The sequence below is a fragment of the Typopeltis vanoorti genome, chromosome 10 (genome assembly GCF_054136105.1).
Source record: "Typopeltis vanoorti isolate ZY-2024b chromosome 10, IOZ_Tvanoo_1.0, whole genome shotgun sequence".
NCBI classification, from domain to species: domain Eukaryota; kingdom Metazoa; phylum Arthropoda; class Arachnida; order Uropygi; family Thelyphonidae; genus Typopeltis; species Typopeltis vanoorti.
Genome location: NC_143558.1, coordinates 18,914,832 through 18,932,169, shown reverse-complemented (window position 1 = coordinate 18,932,169; position 17,338 = coordinate 18,914,832). Strand labels below are relative to the sequence as shown.

The 17,338-nt window shown below is 34.9% G+C and overlaps 1 protein-coding gene across 4 annotated transcripts in view; it reads right to left on the bottom strand.

Annotated features, from left to right (window-relative positions):
• The window catches only part of LOC150102203 (tRNA (32-2'-O)-methyltransferase regulator THADA-like), a 424,395-nt gene that overhangs the window by 183,658 nt on the left and 223,399 nt on the right, over nt 1-17,338 (bottom strand). For all 4 annotated transcript variants that reach the window (XR_016548929.1, XM_090399010.1, XM_090399012.1 and 1 more), the window contains 2 exons: nt 14,180-14,423; nt 9,560-9,797 (listed from right to left, as the gene is read on the bottom strand). Coding sequence is in view for 3 of the 4 variants with exons in the window: in XM_090399010.1 (XP_090255136.1) it covers nt 9,560-9,797; nt 14,180-14,423 (482 nt within the window). In the remaining variant the exon portion in view is untranslated. The remainder of the gene's footprint in view (nt 1-9,559; nt 9,798-14,179; nt 14,424-17,338) is intronic.

Below are 17,338 nucleotides of genomic sequence, written 5' to 3'. Positions count from 1 at the left end.
TGTTTTGCATTATAGGAGGTACTGAGATAGGAGTGTTGGTATCTTGCTCCACCTTTGCAATGAGTTGCTCTGGTGTTGTACCACCTTACCCCAGTCCTGAAGATACTTTCAGGCGCAAACTTTGTTTGCTCACACTTGGAAAAAGGATTAAACTAATTTTATTATACTCTAACCAAGTGAAAAATAAACTTTCAATTCTATAAATAGTTTTAATAATAAAACTATTTAAAGAATATATTTTTTAAACATATTTTCAAAACATATTTTCAAAACAACATATTTTCTAAAATGTTTCTAGGAAAAAATAGTTTTGAGTTTTTGAATTGTCAAATTCTTGCACTAGGGCAGAGATTTTCAACCGGTGTGGCATGGCACATTGATGTGCCGCAAAAACAAATTAATTGAAAGAAATAATGTCGTAATTTGCGCATTTATTTATTAGTGTCTGGTCTTCCATCCACACCTGAAGCTCCCTTAATTATATTTTACGAAACTTATGGTTGGTGAATCGGTTTAAAATTGTGTGTTAATTAGCTTTAATCTTTTGATAAGTGTGTTTACAAATAACTTCATTTAATTTTCTTATTTTTAAGGTAACTGGTAAGAGTTTTTTTATTATTTTTTTCATTCAGTTAATTTTATTCAGTAGTATTCCTTTAACATGAATATTATATATTCATTTGAAAAAAATCAATAAAATTAAAAAAAAATAATTTTGAATATTGTTTTTTCTTACTCAAATTGTCAAAAATACAGTTTAAATTTTTTTGGAGCAAAAAGGATAAGTAATTACTATTATTAATATCTTGTGTGTGTAAATCAATCAAAATTATGCCCATTTTTTGCGAGATCGTCAAAAAAATTAAAAAAAAATATTTTTAGCGTGCCGCAGAATTTTAATAATCAGTCTAGGTGTGCCATATTATGAAAAAGATTGAAAATCACTAGGGCAATAGTGGCCAAAGAATCTATCTGGAGGCCAATTGTTCGTTATATATGATGGCTTTTTAAAGCATTAAAATACTAACAAAAGACAAATAATCACCATACCAGGAATTGGTAAAGTAGTACAATAACAAAATCAATAAATAATGCACAAATGTTACTGCTATTAACTTTATTACTATTACATGGGCACTTCCATGCTGTCTGTAGAATTATCATGAGAAGTCTACTAACATTTCAACCAAGCACTAACCATCATTCACACAATACTTGCCATAGTTCATTTGAATCCATTCACTGATAAAGCACTCAGAAATGACTCAGCAACCCATTTCAATCATTCACCATTCTCCAAACAATAAAATCTAGTCCTCATGCCCTCACCAGCTACTTTTACTCAATTTACAAGGATGACCCCTAGTTCTCCCAACCCTAATCATGTACTGAAAAATTATCTCTATCATTTTTATAAAACTCTTTAAGCAACTTATGTCTATCATACCCCCCCCCCCCCTGCACTTCTGTTTGCTCATCAACCAATTTTTGTAACCCATAAATCTTCAATCTATCCTCAATAAGGGACATTCCATAGACCTGTGAGCATCTTGAGCTCCTACCACCAGATCTCTTCACCTCCTCCACAACTCTAAGAAATACAAGTGACCAGATCTCTGCAAATAGTCAAGGTGGAGCTGTATAAAGCTTATAAAGAGGTATAATAACCTTCTTATAATCCTTTTTTTTCTCTCTCTCTCTCTCTCTGCTTGTCAGTGTGTTCTTCAATAAGTAGCAAAGCCTATTATGAGCTATTTTAGCCACTTTTGAATATATTTTCAACAAAAATATATTTTCAATTTCGATATTCAAAATATATATGTATGTGTAAGTAAGAGTTTATAAGGCAGAACACTGGAATAAGATGATAACATTTATTTTAATTGAGAGCCTGATGTTTCATCCTAATTGCACAGGATTTCTTGAGGTGTAAACATACAAACCAGTAGAAAAAACAGTAAGGACTAACAAAGGTGACAACTATTATGCAGTTATAGAAGAGACCGATGTTATTTTAAAATATTTCTAATTGTATATTGCATTATTCAGAAGGTACATGTTTACGCATTCACATGCACGTTTGGCTAATGGATGATCTTAGTGACAATTGATACATTTAGCTTTTATGTCAGAGCACGATTTATTATGTTCTTTATTGTCACATTGGGCACAGGTAGTAAAGCCATGATAGGCAGTTTGGAAAGCCTATATTTCTGACATTTAAAGCATTTCAGGGAATTAGGGAGGTATAACCTAACAGGATAGTTAAGATATCCTGCTTTTACATATGTTGGAGGTATGGGAATCAGTAATAGGAAATGTGATTCTAATACCAATCCTCTAGAAGAGTTCAGAGTTAACATCAGTGGGTGGAATACCAGCCACTAAAATTACTCTCGGTAGTTTTTTTGAGTTGCTGATGTGATGTTCCCACAGAAATATCACCAGATCATAGTTTCTTAACTGAAAGTCTGGATAATGAAGAAGGTGTCAAAAGAGTCCTCAGGATAGCCAGACAGAAGGAGTGGAAAAGTAAAGATATATATACCAAGCCAGGATAATACCATTCTATATGAAGAAATGAATATGTTAGATAGATGGAAAGATTATTTTGAGAAATTAATGAATAAAATAAATAGGGATATACAAAAGGATGGAGGAGATCTGGTCATGGAGCCAATTCCTAACATAAAAAGAATGGAAGTGGAGGAAGCACTGAGAAAGATGAAAACAGGAAGGCAGTTGGACCTGATAATATATATTCCCCGTAGAAGTATGGAAGTGCCTACATGAGTTGGGTGCAACACTATTAATGGATGACTTTAACAGAATCATTGAAACTGAGAAAATGCAGAAGGAATGGAGAGAGTACTCTCTCTTTATTTTTCTGGAGAGATATAAGAAAAAAGATGATATCCAGTCCTGTAGCAACTACAGAGGAATTAAACTTATGAGTCATATACCACAAAGGTATGGGAAAGGGTAACTGAGAAGAGATTGCAAGACTTAGTGTCAATTAGTAAAGAGAAATTTGGGTTTATTCCCAGTTGAGGAACAACTGATACCATCTTTGCTCTAAGATAGCTCATAGAAATGTACTGGGAGAGTAACATGAAACTTTTTTTGGTCTTCATTAATTTGGAAAAAGCCTTTTATAGAGTACATGTGGGACACATGTGGCATGCCTGTGCCCTGCAACATTATACTTCCTGATTCTTTGTTACAACACATGTACTCTGTTTTATTTCTATTGACCCTCAAACCACTGTCTTCCAGAGCCTTCCAACGTTGTTCAAGTCTTACTTCTGCTCAGATTTTGTGCAAATCATTACATCATTAGCAAACATTATCATCCAGGGTGATTCAGTTCTTACTGTCTCTGTCAACACATCCAAGAGCATAACAAATAAGAAGGGACTCAAAACTGATCCAAGATGAACCCTGGCTTTTACTAAGAATGCCTCAGTGGATCTCACCCTTGTTTTGTTACCATCATACATCTTATACAAGATGTATATACTTTTCATCTTGTATTTCATCTTGGGTCAGCTTTGAGCCTCTTCTTATTCGATATGCTTTTTGGACGTACTGACAGAGACAGTAAGAACTGAATCACCCTGGATGATAATGTTTGCTAATGATGTAATGATTTGCACAAAGTCTGAGCAGAAGACTTGAACAATGGATGAAGGCTCTGGAAGACAGTAGTTTGAGGATCAATAAAAATAAGACAGAGTGCATGCACCAGTGTTGCTATGACAAACGCCACCCTTGTCTCATTACAGACAGAGCTCTCCGCCATACTCAATCCTGAACCTGAACTTTGGTCTATTCTCCTTAGCATCTCAGAAGCTTCCTCTCAAAAAGAATTCCAAAAAATAAAAAATAAGCACATCAAAAAGTTCAATAACCTTTGCAAATCTAAACCGCTACCTGAAGTTCAACCACTCCATACAGTAGTCAACCTATCTTCTAAAAGACTTAGCAAAGATGCCGTTAGTGCCCTAAGCCTCAGACACAATTTTGCCGTCGCTCCTATTGAAGTCCAGGTATTGGATATTATGTACAACATCGAACGTGGAATCTGTCACTTAGCTCCAGAAACAGCCAATAACATCAGACAACGTAGCTAACATTCTCTCCCATTCTTCACCTCCTAAGGTTAATTTATCTTCCAGTCAACTCTCTGCCCTCAAAAAATTATGGAAAGAAAAAAGTATTGCCATCACCAGAGCTAATAAGGGTAATGCCACTGTTGTTCTCAACGCCTCAGAATATAATTGGAAAATGAATATTATTCTCTATGATCGTGCTACCTACATACCACTAGAACATAATCCCACAAAAACTCAAGTTAAAAAACCTACTTAAAAAAGTTTCTTCCTGGCCTCCTGACATTACAAAAAAACTCAAACCATTCTGTTCTCATCCCCCCCCCCCCCCAGATATACGGTTTATCCAAAAATCCACAAACCTAATTCTTCCCTAAGACCTATAGTAGATGCCACCAATGCACCTTGCTACAAATTATCAAAGCAGCTAGCTAACTCTTTGACCCCCCCCCCCACTGGTCTTACCTCATCTTATGGAAAAAAACTTCACCCATTTTAAAAACTTAATTGAAAATCTTACTTTAAATAATACAGATATATTGGTCAGCTTTGACATCATCTCTTTGTTTACAAATATTCCCCTAATTAACACCTTAACACTCTTAAAAAACGTTTTTCCTTTTGATATCTTAGAGCTCTTTTCCTTTGCCATCAACTCTGGTTATTTCTCTTGGAAGAACAAAATCTACAAACAGATAGAGAGAACTGCCATGGGTCCCCCCCTCTCACCCCTCTTGCTTATTACATGGAAAATTTTGAAAAATGAGCCATTGACTCTTCCCCTCTAAAACCTTTTATCTGGCTAAGATATGTAGATAATGTGTTCTCTATTTGGCCTCATGGCAAAGACACATTAGATTCTTTCCTCAGTCACCTCAATAGTCTACATCCAAGAATCCAGTTTATGATGGAAAAGGAAAATAACAATAGTTTACCCTTCCTAGACACCTTAGTAACATGCCTTCCTAATGGTAACCTTTCTTTCTCTGTATATAGAAAACCTACTCATACAGGCAGATACATTCACAAACTCTCCCACCACCACCCCTCCCAGCAATATAACATTATTAAAACTCTGACCAATAGGGCCCATAATCTTTGTTCCAGTAAAACTGCCTTTCAACCAAACTCAAATACATACACAACACCTTCCTTTCCAATGGCTATAATGACTACAGAATTAAAAAAATAATCAAGTCCTTCCCCATTCCCCGACCATCTCTTCAGAAGGACTTCAGAAATGCCATCACCATTCCTCATATTCGTGGTACTTCAGAAAAAATAGCCAGATCATTAAAAAAGTACAACCTCCATACAGCTTTTAAGCCCACCATAAACTTGCTACTCTTATCCACTCCACTAAAGACCAGCTCCCTCCTCTTTTAGTGCCTGGTGTATATAGAGTACCTTGTTCCTGTAAACTTGCCTACTTCGGACAAACAGGCAGGTCAGCATCCATCCGGTTAGAAGAACACAGTTCTTACATCTGCAAACACAATTATGGTCAATCTGGTCTTGCAGACCATGTTTTGGATACATCCCACAGGATCTCCTGGAAAAAAACTACCATGCTCCACCATAGTAAATTCAAAAAAGAAAGACTATTCTTTGAATCTGCATCTGCACTCAGGAATCAACCTGATTTAAACAAATATGGATGCATTAAACTTCCCAAAATTTGGGAAACTTTAATTATCAGAGATCCCTCTTTACATCCCAGGCCACCTGCAAATGCCCACAGAGGATGCACCACCTGGATAGGACTTTAGTTTCACTTTGTATTGTATTTGCGTGTGTATTGTTACAAAAAGTTTTTGTAACCCCCCGAAGATGTCTCTGTGACGGAAACGAAATATTGGAAGTATTAAAGTTAGTTTTAATCCTTTCTCAGTGCTGTTAATATTCCATTAAACCTCTAACATGAACAGAGTACATGTGTTGTTACAAAGAAGAAGGAAGTATAATGTTGTAGGGCACAGGCATACCACAAGTGTCTAGGTTCATATGCCCAAAGTGATAGATACCTGAACTCAGAACTCAATAATAGGAAGATTCAATCAGGGCAGATAACTGGAAAAAGGTTTCAGGTATCTTGTGTGATACAAAAGTGTCTAGCAAGTTAAAAGGAAAGATCTACAAAATGATAGTAAGACTTGCACTGATGCACAGCAGTGAGACCTGGCAGATGACCAAGCGATGGAAGAAGAGAATGGATGTAGCTGAAATGAGAATGCTGAGATCTGCAAGTCATGCAACAACATTGGACAAGATCAAAAACTCATTGATCAGAGGAATAATGAAGGTAATCGAAGTATCTGGGAAGATTAGAGAATCGAGGCTGAGGTGATTTGGTCATGTTACATGTTGAGACAAAGGCTATGTGGGAAGGATAGTGTTGGAGATGAAGCCATCAGGCAAAAGAAGTAAGGAGAGATCTAAACAACGATGGCTGGACAGCTTGGGGGGGGGGGCCTCCAAGACATCGGACTAGAGGAGAAAATGGTCTTGAACAGAACTGAGTGGAGGAGGTTGATCCAATGCAGCGACTCTATTTGAGTGGGAATAAACCTGAAGAAGAAGATAATTTCTTAACTGTTTTGGTAGATCTTGCCAGTCCTTAACTTTTTTTAATAAAGAAGGGTAACATGTTACCTATTGGCTTTTTATTTGTACGGATGATTGGAAACTTCCTTAACTTTTTTTAATAAAGAAGGGTAACATGTTCCCTATTGGCTTTTTATGGATGATTGGAAACAGTGGTACATTTATAGTGGTGTAATGTCTTTTCTTTTTTTTCTTCTTCATAAAATATTATTACCGGAATCACTTAAGTTTAATACAATTATAGTTTGTTAATTATACATTGTTAATACAATTATAGGAAAACACAAAAAAGAGAACAACCCATTGACTATCAACTGCAGGAGAATAGCTCTATCTGCATTAACAGATATCCAAAATAAATTACAATAAAATAATTTAGTTAAATTATTTTTAAATATAAACAAAAAGTTCATTACAAATTAAGGAACACATGAATGGTGAGTATTAGTCAGCATAACTTCCCAAAACAGAATGTTTTAGGCAATTGTTTTTGTTCAGGTTTGGGTTGTGAATGCATGCTTCACAGTTTTCCTTGCACAGTCTTTCCAGAAGAAAATAACTGTTGTGTAACACGTTGGTTTTGTTCTACTGAATCCTGTGTTTTGTAGATAATGCGTGGCTTGATAAACCAGATTTGTTGAGTTCTTTAAGTGAAATGTATTCCTGATGTTCTTCAAGACAAATCTGTGCAGAATAATTTTTTTTTCTTCTGTTATCAAATCATGTATCTATGATATCTGTACTTAGCTGGGACCTTGTAAGGACCCTTGAAAAATGCGAGGATGAGGAATTCATGCTCAAAGGATTTTTTTTTTTGTTTTCTTGGCAACTCTTACAACTTTTGCAATGTATCCATAGAATTTAAGTTCCTATGGAATGGTAAACTTCATTTAATCTTTCTTAACCAAAGTGCATAACTTCACACTTTGCAACAATGAAATGACTTCCCTATTCTTCAACTCAAAGCACAAAACTATTCAAATCCTCTTATAACCACTAACTACATCATTACTTCCTGACATTGCTCCTCTTAATTTAGCATCATCAGCGAACCAGCAAGCAACTGAATATCTCCCTCACGCTGTGATCAATATCATTAATATATATGCTAAACAACAATTGTCTCAGAACAGAATCCTGTGATACCCCACTTGTCACTTTGCTTTTTTTTTTTTTTGGGGGGGGACACTGCACCTCCAACTCACTGGCTCCTATCAACCAATCATCCCCGTAACCAAGCTACCAAATGACTATCACCCCTATCTTGCTCAAATTCAACAGTAATTTATCAGGTGCAAGGACAAAAGAAAGCTGAAAAGAAGAACTGCTTTATCAACAACCAGATATATCATGTTATAAGCATCTCCTATGTCCAATACACTAGCACTATTATAAAATGTAACTAATTACTAAAGCATGACTTCCCTTTAACAAACCCATGCTGAATTCATGCTCTCTTGAAAGATTTCCATTCTCATCAATCCAGGTTTATATCCTATCTCTAACACTTTTCTATATTTGATATACACACTGGCCTAACAGTTGGACACTACTGACTTGGACTCTTCCTTATACAGTGGTGCCTATTTTTCCTTCTGAGAAAAAGCACCAGTTTTCTGGAACTGTTGCTGTTTCCAGACTTCTGTTGAACAAACAAGTCAAGGGCACTTCCAGCTTTTTTGCGCATTCCCATAATATATGTGTAATATGGGTGTTCCAGTTATTACAAGTTACTTATTAAACTACAAAGCTTGAAATTACGACAAACTCAGGAGAATGATATCTTTAGTCCAATAGCATCAGTTACTGAATAGGAAGGATATCAGCAATGCATGGAAAGATTTGAAAAAGGTGCTTAAATATGGCAGTACTTAATATGTCCCTATAGTTAGAAAAACAAATGGGGTTGGAATGAAATGAATGTGCAGCCTATTAAGCAAGAGATCCATAAGAAAAATATGCAGAAGAAATATCATAAGAATAAGAGTGAGAGGAGATATGAAATATATAAAGCAGAGACTAGAAAAGAATTTTATCACCATGCTGCAAGTAAAAGACGAAATGAATGTGGAAGAATAACTTAAGTGAATGCAGATGGTATCACTGTGCCAGAAATAGATGAGACTGTTCAAATAAAGAATGCTCACTTTACTAAGTTCTAGCAATCAGGTGTATGTAACATGGTGCACAATGTTACCACTACACTGGATAAAGAAATAGAGGTTCATAAAAATGAGATTCAAGAGATGTCGCAAAACATGAATATCAATTCAGTATTAAGGTCAGAATGAGATATCAGCCTGTGTGCTAAATGCATACTCAGATGAAATGGCCTGGCCCTTGATATGTTTTTATAACTTGGGTCTCAGCTCAGGAAAGATCTCATAGGAATGGCAAGAATGTATATGGTATTGGAACATATTCCCAAAAAAAGAACAGGTGCAAGGACAAAAGAAAGCTGAAAAGAAGTATTCAACAGGTGCTAAAGGTTCTTCCTTCCCAAGAAAGAAAAAATTTAATACAAAGAGTCCATATATGGCTTCATGAACTAAGTTCATACTTTTTATTTGCTAAATTGATTTATTTCACATGCTTCACTTTAAAATACAGTACTAGAGTAAGACATTAATACCTTTAGTTTTGTCATCCCTAAATACTAAAAGACAATTTTATTATTTCATTTTGGTAATTTTATTAACTGCTCACCTATAAGTCTCACAATTAATATGAATTTATTTCAAGTACAAATATGTGCACTTGCTGCATATAAGAGCATATTCAAGGAATACACAAGTTCTGAATTAGAAATAATAAATAATCATCAACAGTATTATTCCTTTTACCTTTTAGTCTCATCAATGCTTTTTACAGGACACAACCGTGCTAAAAATGATAATAATGGTATTAATTCTGGACAGGATTGGCCTCTATTATGTTGCACAACTGAATCAGTCAAGTGATTTAACAAATAACTATGGAGATAAGGATGATGAGTAAACAGTTCAACGGGACTGACAGAATTATGTTCTGAATCTTCTTCTTTAACTTTCTTGGAACCTAAAAGTCGAGATACTACAGCTCCTGAAATGTTGACAAAAGTAAGCATTACTACTTATTCACTTAAATCTACACATACATATATATGGCTTCATGTATTAAGTTTGTATTTACTAGCTTCTTTATATCTACTATCCTGTAACACAAAAGTAATAGGCAGAAAAAATAAATAACAAAACTCATGAATGAGGACTGCTCGTACTGACCACTTAGTTAACAGTGCATTAAAAAAAACTCACATATAAAATGTATTTTATATTTTGTCCCTTTATGTGTCCCTTGTAAACAATTTTGGATTGTTATTGTGATAATGATGCTTATTATAATAATGTGAACCAGCGATGCATATCATATGGTCTCTCTCAGCCAAGTCAGCTCTCCCACCTCTCCACAGTGTTCCTGTTTCTGCAGATCTCTGGTGAACCAAGAAAGTACTACCACCATAAAAGCATATGCTTTCTGTAGTTGGAAAATGCCAACCAGCTTCTCCCTTTCCACTAGGTGGTAGATAACTTTCATTCCTGGTAAAACATCATCACTCTTGTTACTGGGGGAGGGAGACCAAAGTAGGAGTTGCCATATGTACCTTCCATTGCAAGGCCTTTGATTTCTGTTTCTACACCTTTTATATATATATAGTCCAGATGACATTATTCAAGGGCATACCAGTCAGTGTAGGAACACAGATTCTCCTACACTTTACTGCTGTATCCTCAAATGAGGATACAGCAGTAGTGAGTATTTTGTTAGTGATTCATGTGTGTATGTGTGTAGGGGAGGAGTAATGTTGAATGTTTTTAAGTTTTTAATAGATAAGGAGAGTTGCCTGTAAGAGAGGAAAGTGATTTGGATAAATGTTTGGCCAGATTATATGAAGGTGGAACTGTCTGTGTTGTCTACTATTGGATGAAGGGATCTTAGGTTTGTGGGACCCCTTCATAACTGGGGTGGTTTCATATGATAAGGTATAAGCTTTTTGGTAATTTCTTTATGCAAAGATGTAACTTTTTTTTAAAAAAATAATTTAGACACTTTTTTTTGTTTTGGGATTTTGTAGGATCTCAGTCTGTGATATGATGTCTTTAAGATGATTCATTTTTCTGTTGTAATTTGCTTGGTTCATAATAATAGTAGCATTTACATTATCTGCTTTTGTTACAATAATTTGTTTATTCCTATATAACTTTTTAAGTGGAAAAAAAAAAAACATCTATGTAGCTCAGTGGAAGTGGTGTGTGCCATTCATAGTTCTAGACTGCCCAAAGGAAAAACATTGCAAGTTCTATTCTAGTCGCCAACTAGAGTAGCTTTTACTAAGCCTTTTTTCAACTGGTTCCCAAGTTAATTGATCCTGGCATGGGCAAGTGGTTTCTTTCTCCCAGAAACTTGGGTTTTTCATCCCGTAAAACTCAAGAAAATCAACTGTAGAACTCGCACTGTTTTCAGACAGTAAAACATAGTGTTTGGATTAGAGACCACAAGATGGTAGCACTTGTCAGCCGCATCTCTTCACCAGCACAATGCACAATTAGTGATAGTCTTGGACCAGCTATCTCTAATTGGTTACTGGTGGAGGTTGAACTGCCCCCCCCCCCCTCAGTTTCCAAAAGTTAGATAGGGCTAAAACAGCTTTGTCTACTCCCCATAAGGGAATAAAAGGTGTTAGCTGATTTGAGAACTTTTTTTAAGTGCTGATATTTCTTTAGGTGGAATGCTTACTGTGGGTGCACCATGTTCTATGTAGTCATAATTTCCAAAACTGGTAGTTTTTTGGACTCAATGGTAAAATATTCCCAAGGGCATTAACTGCATCTACTGAGAGTGCCTGCGACAATAGATTCACAACATGTTCTTGTCATTGTTATGGTCAGGAACTGCTTCACTGTTGAAGAGATGCACTTTTTTTTTTTGGATGGTGATTCTTAACCTTTTCAAATTATGCACTAGCAGCATTTTCAGAGATGGTGAATAGAATAGGCCCTGGTTCTGGATTAAGTATTTCTGAAAGCTCTTCTTGTATCAGGTTGATAGCAGCATTGATTTTAGCCACATCAATGCAAGTGTTGCCCATCTGTTCTTGAATTAGCACTAAGCTTGCCTACATATAAATATATTTAGCTTTTGCTGAATTAAACTTCTGTCTTAATCTTAGACAGTTTGGAATGGCATTTGTGTCCAGATATCTCTTTAGGAAGGCTAGCCAATTGAATTTTGTGACAATTTTAGTTTCCATTTACCTAATTGATGTGCTTTATATACAATTTGTTCTCCATACAGAATTTAAATATGTATAGAAATGCTTAGGTGTCATTGATTATTCATAATAATATCTCATGGTATAAACAACACCAAGAAAGGATAAATGCATTTATTAAACTCACTAATATTTCACTGGTTTTCCACCTAGCATCATCAGTGCATAATTATAATGAAAGCAGAACAAATGTCCTTACACAGTGCCCTCTATGGATTGGATGACCATAAAATTTAGAGAAGTTAGGCTATCAGGTCTTAAAATGATAATCTCTCAAATATTTGGTAAATTAATGCAGCCAAAACTGAAGTTGGGAGAGTGCTTCATAGCTGATGCTGATTCTAAAAAAGTCTCTCAGTTATAACGACTTCTATGTAACAAATATGTTTTCCTCCATCTGATCCTATGTGAAGGAGTATCCAGCACATAGTTTGCCAATCCCGACTTGTCATACAGATGATTGCAGATGTAATTTTTGTGTTCTTCAAGGCATATGTTAACTGATCTACCAATCTGTCCAAAGCACGCTAAACTACAGGCACAAGTAACTTTATACATTCCAGAATGTTCAAGAGGGTGCAGTTGATCTGTAGGAGAACATATGAAAGTGGCTAGCTGAATGAAAGGTTTGAAAGTGGCATAGAGATCATATCTGCAGAGAACTTTGGCAATTTTTTCTGATGTACCCTTAACTATGGGATGAGAATAGTTTTGGTGTGATCCTGTGTGTAGAAGGGATGCCATGCTGTCAGGAAGGACTGTGGTGTGATGATTGTTTATGTGAATACCTTTTATGGAGAAAGATAATGAGTCATTAGAAAGTTGGGGGAGACAATTGTTACTTTCTTTTTATTTTAGAATACTGGCTGTTAAGATATGCTGTATGCATGTGGATGAGAAATTAAAAGGGATATACAAGGATGGTCTGAAAATTTCTCAGCCTAACAATGAAAAAACGAATTTATAATTTTAAAATTATTTTTATTTTTCAACATAATCTCCTTTAAGACTAATACATTTATTCCAGCGATGCTCCAGTGCCATTATCCCTTCCCTGTAGTGGTTCTCAGTAAGATCTGCAAAATACCCCACTACAGCTGCAATCACCTCTTGATTCGAAGAAAAAGGCTGACCAGCAAGGAGGAGTTTTAGTTTTGGGAAGAGATAGAAGTCAGAGGGAGCCAAACCTGGGGAATAGGGTGGATGTTCCAAAAATTCATAGTGCAGATCCCTCATGATTTTTTCATCTAGTCTGGTTAAAAGATTGGAATAATATTCCCCGGTTACTGTTTTACCCTTTTCAAGATAATTAATAAACAAAATGCCTTTAGCATCCCAAAACACCGATGCCATGACCTTTCCTGCTGATGGAACAGACTTTGTCTTCTTTGGCACTGAACAACCAGCTTCTGTCCACAGTTTTCACTGCTGTTTGGATTCTGGTGTGTAATGGTGAATCCAAGTCTCATCCATAGTAAAAATCGATTCACAAAATCAGTTTTATTCTTGTTAAATCACTCCAAGCACTATTCAGAGATTTTCATGCGAGTGCGTTTTTGATCTGCTGTGAGCAAGCGTGGCACCAATCTTGCACATAGCTTTTTCATTTGCAATTCTTTATGCAAAATGTATTCTACACGTTCTTTTGAAATGCCTATAGTCTGAGCAATTTCACACACTTTGACTCGCCAGTCATCCAATACCATATCACGCACTCGATCAATGATTTCTGGTGTTGTTAAACTTTTTGGACCTCCTTCAGATGGATCATCTTCAAGACTGGTACGGCCACGTTTAAACTCAGCAGCCCATTTCTTAATTGTTGAAAATGAAGGAGAAGAGTGCCCATAAACTTTTATGAACTATGAATGAATTTCTTTTGGCATTAAACCTTCTTTTACAAAGAATTTTGTAACTGCACAATACTCAATTTTATCCATTTTAAGGGATACAGACAACACTCTTGCTTCAGACAGCTGTATAAAACAAACTAGTTGATAGAATGACTTGCAATTTCACATGGATGCTTATGACAGATGTACCAACTTAGAAAAAAAAATTCTTGCCAATAGTGTTGCCATCTATGGTTGAGGCCGAGAACTTTTCAGACCACCCTCATATATTATTCCTTTACTCTTCTTTATATACTTACCAAACAGCTGAAGTGCTCCATTTCTTACAGCCCAGGAAACTGAAGAAAAACCTTTTACACACAATGGTACTATCTTTTCCATCCACATCACTATATTTCTAAAGATACCTGCATCATTCACCAGTGCTTTGAGAATATGATAAACCTGGGCTTGAGGCTGATCTGTTTTTGTATTTTCATCTTCCATTAATGGTGCTTGAGCAATCTGGATCAGCTGTTCCATTAAATTATGCAGTTCATATTGCTAAATAAAATATGAAATTAAATATTCCAAAGATTTGGTAACCACTTCATGTTTAAAATGATGTGTGCAATTTGTTAAAATTTAAACACAATGTTGTCCAGAACAAAAAATATATTAAACTAAAGTTTATGTATTTCAGGGTAGTATCATCTTTAATGAAATGCCACAAAAAGTTCCCAGACTAGTTAACTAACAGTATAATCTGGGACCAACTTAGTTACAACATTCATAATCAACTTCCTTTAAACATCTAATGACACCTAAGTAATGTCATTAGTCCGTTGTTATGGGAACAAATTCCTGATGCACAACTATATTTTATGTCTAACTGGAAAAGAGAACAGCACATAGAGATGAATTTAATGATTCCAGTATTTTCTCTCTCTCTCTCTCTCTCTCTCTTTGAGAAGCATATCATCAGAGGTGCAATAAAAAAAGTTCTATGAACCTGCAAGTTATCCTATTATGGGCTGGAAGAACATAAAGAAATACATCTGCTGCCACAATTATGGTCAATCAAATCTAGCAGGATGTACAATGGAAAACACTCATAGAATCAAAGGAAAGAAAGTCATCATTCATACTTTAACACTGGAAGTACAAACACCAGACTTTTTCTGGAATCAGCTGATGCTCTTAAAAACCTACATGAGAAACTGTATTTGTTAGAACTCCAGGATTTAAGTTTAATCATTTCCACATTTCCAGCAACACAAATATTTCACCATTGCTTGTATTGCTTTTGACATGCTAACAGTTTTTGTTTTTTATGTAGTACCCTCATTGCCGATGATTGCTGTGAAAAAGATGAATTATCGAAGTTATTAAACCATTGTTTAATTCATCCCCATGTGCTCTATTCATTCCATTAAACCATAAATTTGAGCTGCACTTAAGCCTCAATACATGCTTGATGCATAACTTCTTCATGAAAACTTTAAAGACACCAAGAAATTTTATACTTGGTTTTAATCCGTTTCCCAAAGAAGCAAAACAATGTTTGTGCGAAATATATTCACGTCTGAGCAACTTGTATATAGAGGCTAATGATTTCATATCACTAGCCTTAGTATGTATCCCATAATGCAAAGCACAATCCCTTTAGGATGTCTTTGATGTCTCATCAGTGGAAGCCAGACCCAGGAGAGATATCAAGGTTGAAGTAATGCAGAAGTCATATCATCATCATACGTATCAAGGATTTAGGCCTAGTATGGCCTGTTCCGGCCTTAGAAGTCATCGTTGAATCGTTTAAGAGGACATCCTGGTTTTCTTTTTCCTAATGGCTTGTACTTGAAGGCTTGTTTTGGTAATCTTTCTGTTTTCATTCTTTGAACGTGTTCCATCCATTTATGTTTATATTTTTTAATTTTTTCAATTACTGGTTCTTGGTTTAATTCTTTCATAATATCTTTGTTTCTTTTGTGATCAAATAGGGTATACTTTGCAGTTTTTCTCATAAACTTCATTTCTGCTGTTGTTAATCTTTGTTTGTCTTTTTGTTTTATTGTCCAGATTTCGCTTCCATACATTAAGACCGGTAGGGCTAATGTATTGTATACTTTTAGCCTGGTTTGTTTTTGAACTAGGTTTGGTTTAAATATAGAGTTAATTACTCCTGTTATTTTTAAATATTTTGCAATTTTTATGTATATATCTTTTTTATTTTCATAAGTGATCATACATCCTAGGTAGTTAAATGAATTCACCTGTTCTAAGATCTTGTTATCTAATACTATTTTAGTTCTTGCTGGATCTTGTCCTTTAAAGGCCATAGTTTTTGATTTTTCCGTTGATATTATCATACCATAATCTTTGGATATCTCATTTAGATTTAAAATAGCTTTCTGTAAGTTATCTTCAGAATTTGTAGTTATTATTTGGTCGTCTGCAAAGAGGAGAGTGTTTAAGTTAACTGTAGGTGAAAGTTTAATTCCTTGATGTAAATTTTTACTCCATTTTATTATTATTTCATTTAAGTAGATATTAAAAAGAGTTGCTGAGAGGGGACATCCCTGTCGGACCCCTTGATTTATCTCTCTTGTATATGATAGCTCGTGATTTAATCTTATTTGTATTTGATTATTTTCATATATACTTGTGGCAGCTTTTAGGATATTATTTGGTATTTGTCTTTCTTTTAATATGTTAAATAATATGTTTCTTTTAACTTTGTCAAATGCTTTTTCAAAGTCAATAAATGCAATATGTGTTTCTAAATTATATTCTCTTCTTTTCTCTATTATTAATTTTAGGCAGAAGGCTGGGTCTATACATGATCGTCCTTATCTAAATCCATTTTGTACCTCTAGAATAAAGTTTTCAGAATATTTCATTAGTTTGTTATTTAAGATTCTGCTGTATATTTTGTAACATGAATTTAGTATACTGATACCTCTATAGTTTCTAGGGTCATCTCTATTACCTTTCTTAAAGATAGGAATCACAATTGCTTTTTTCCATTCTATTGGGGGGATACCAGTTGAGTAAATTTTATTTAAAAATAATAAGAGTCTTCCTTTGAATCTTGTTCCTGCGTATTTATATAGTTCTGAACCTAGCTTATCTTCTCCAGGTGATTTTCCGTTTCTTGTTTCTTTCAGGCTGATTTCTAATTCTTCTTCAGTTATTTCCTTTTCATTTTCGTTAATTGTTTGCCAGTTGTCTTTTTTAAAATATTTGTCTGTCCACAGTTCTGTGTAGTAATTTAGAAATTCTTCTAATTTCAATTCAGTGTTTAATTTTATGTTTTCTTTGGTATCTGCATTTAGGTGTTTCAAAATCTTATATACATTGGGTCTTATTTTATATAAATCATGTTCTAAATTAGAAACAAATTTATTCCATGATTCTCTATGTCTTTTTCTGAGTTCTCTTTTAGCTATGGCTCTTATTCTTTTATATTCTATTTCATC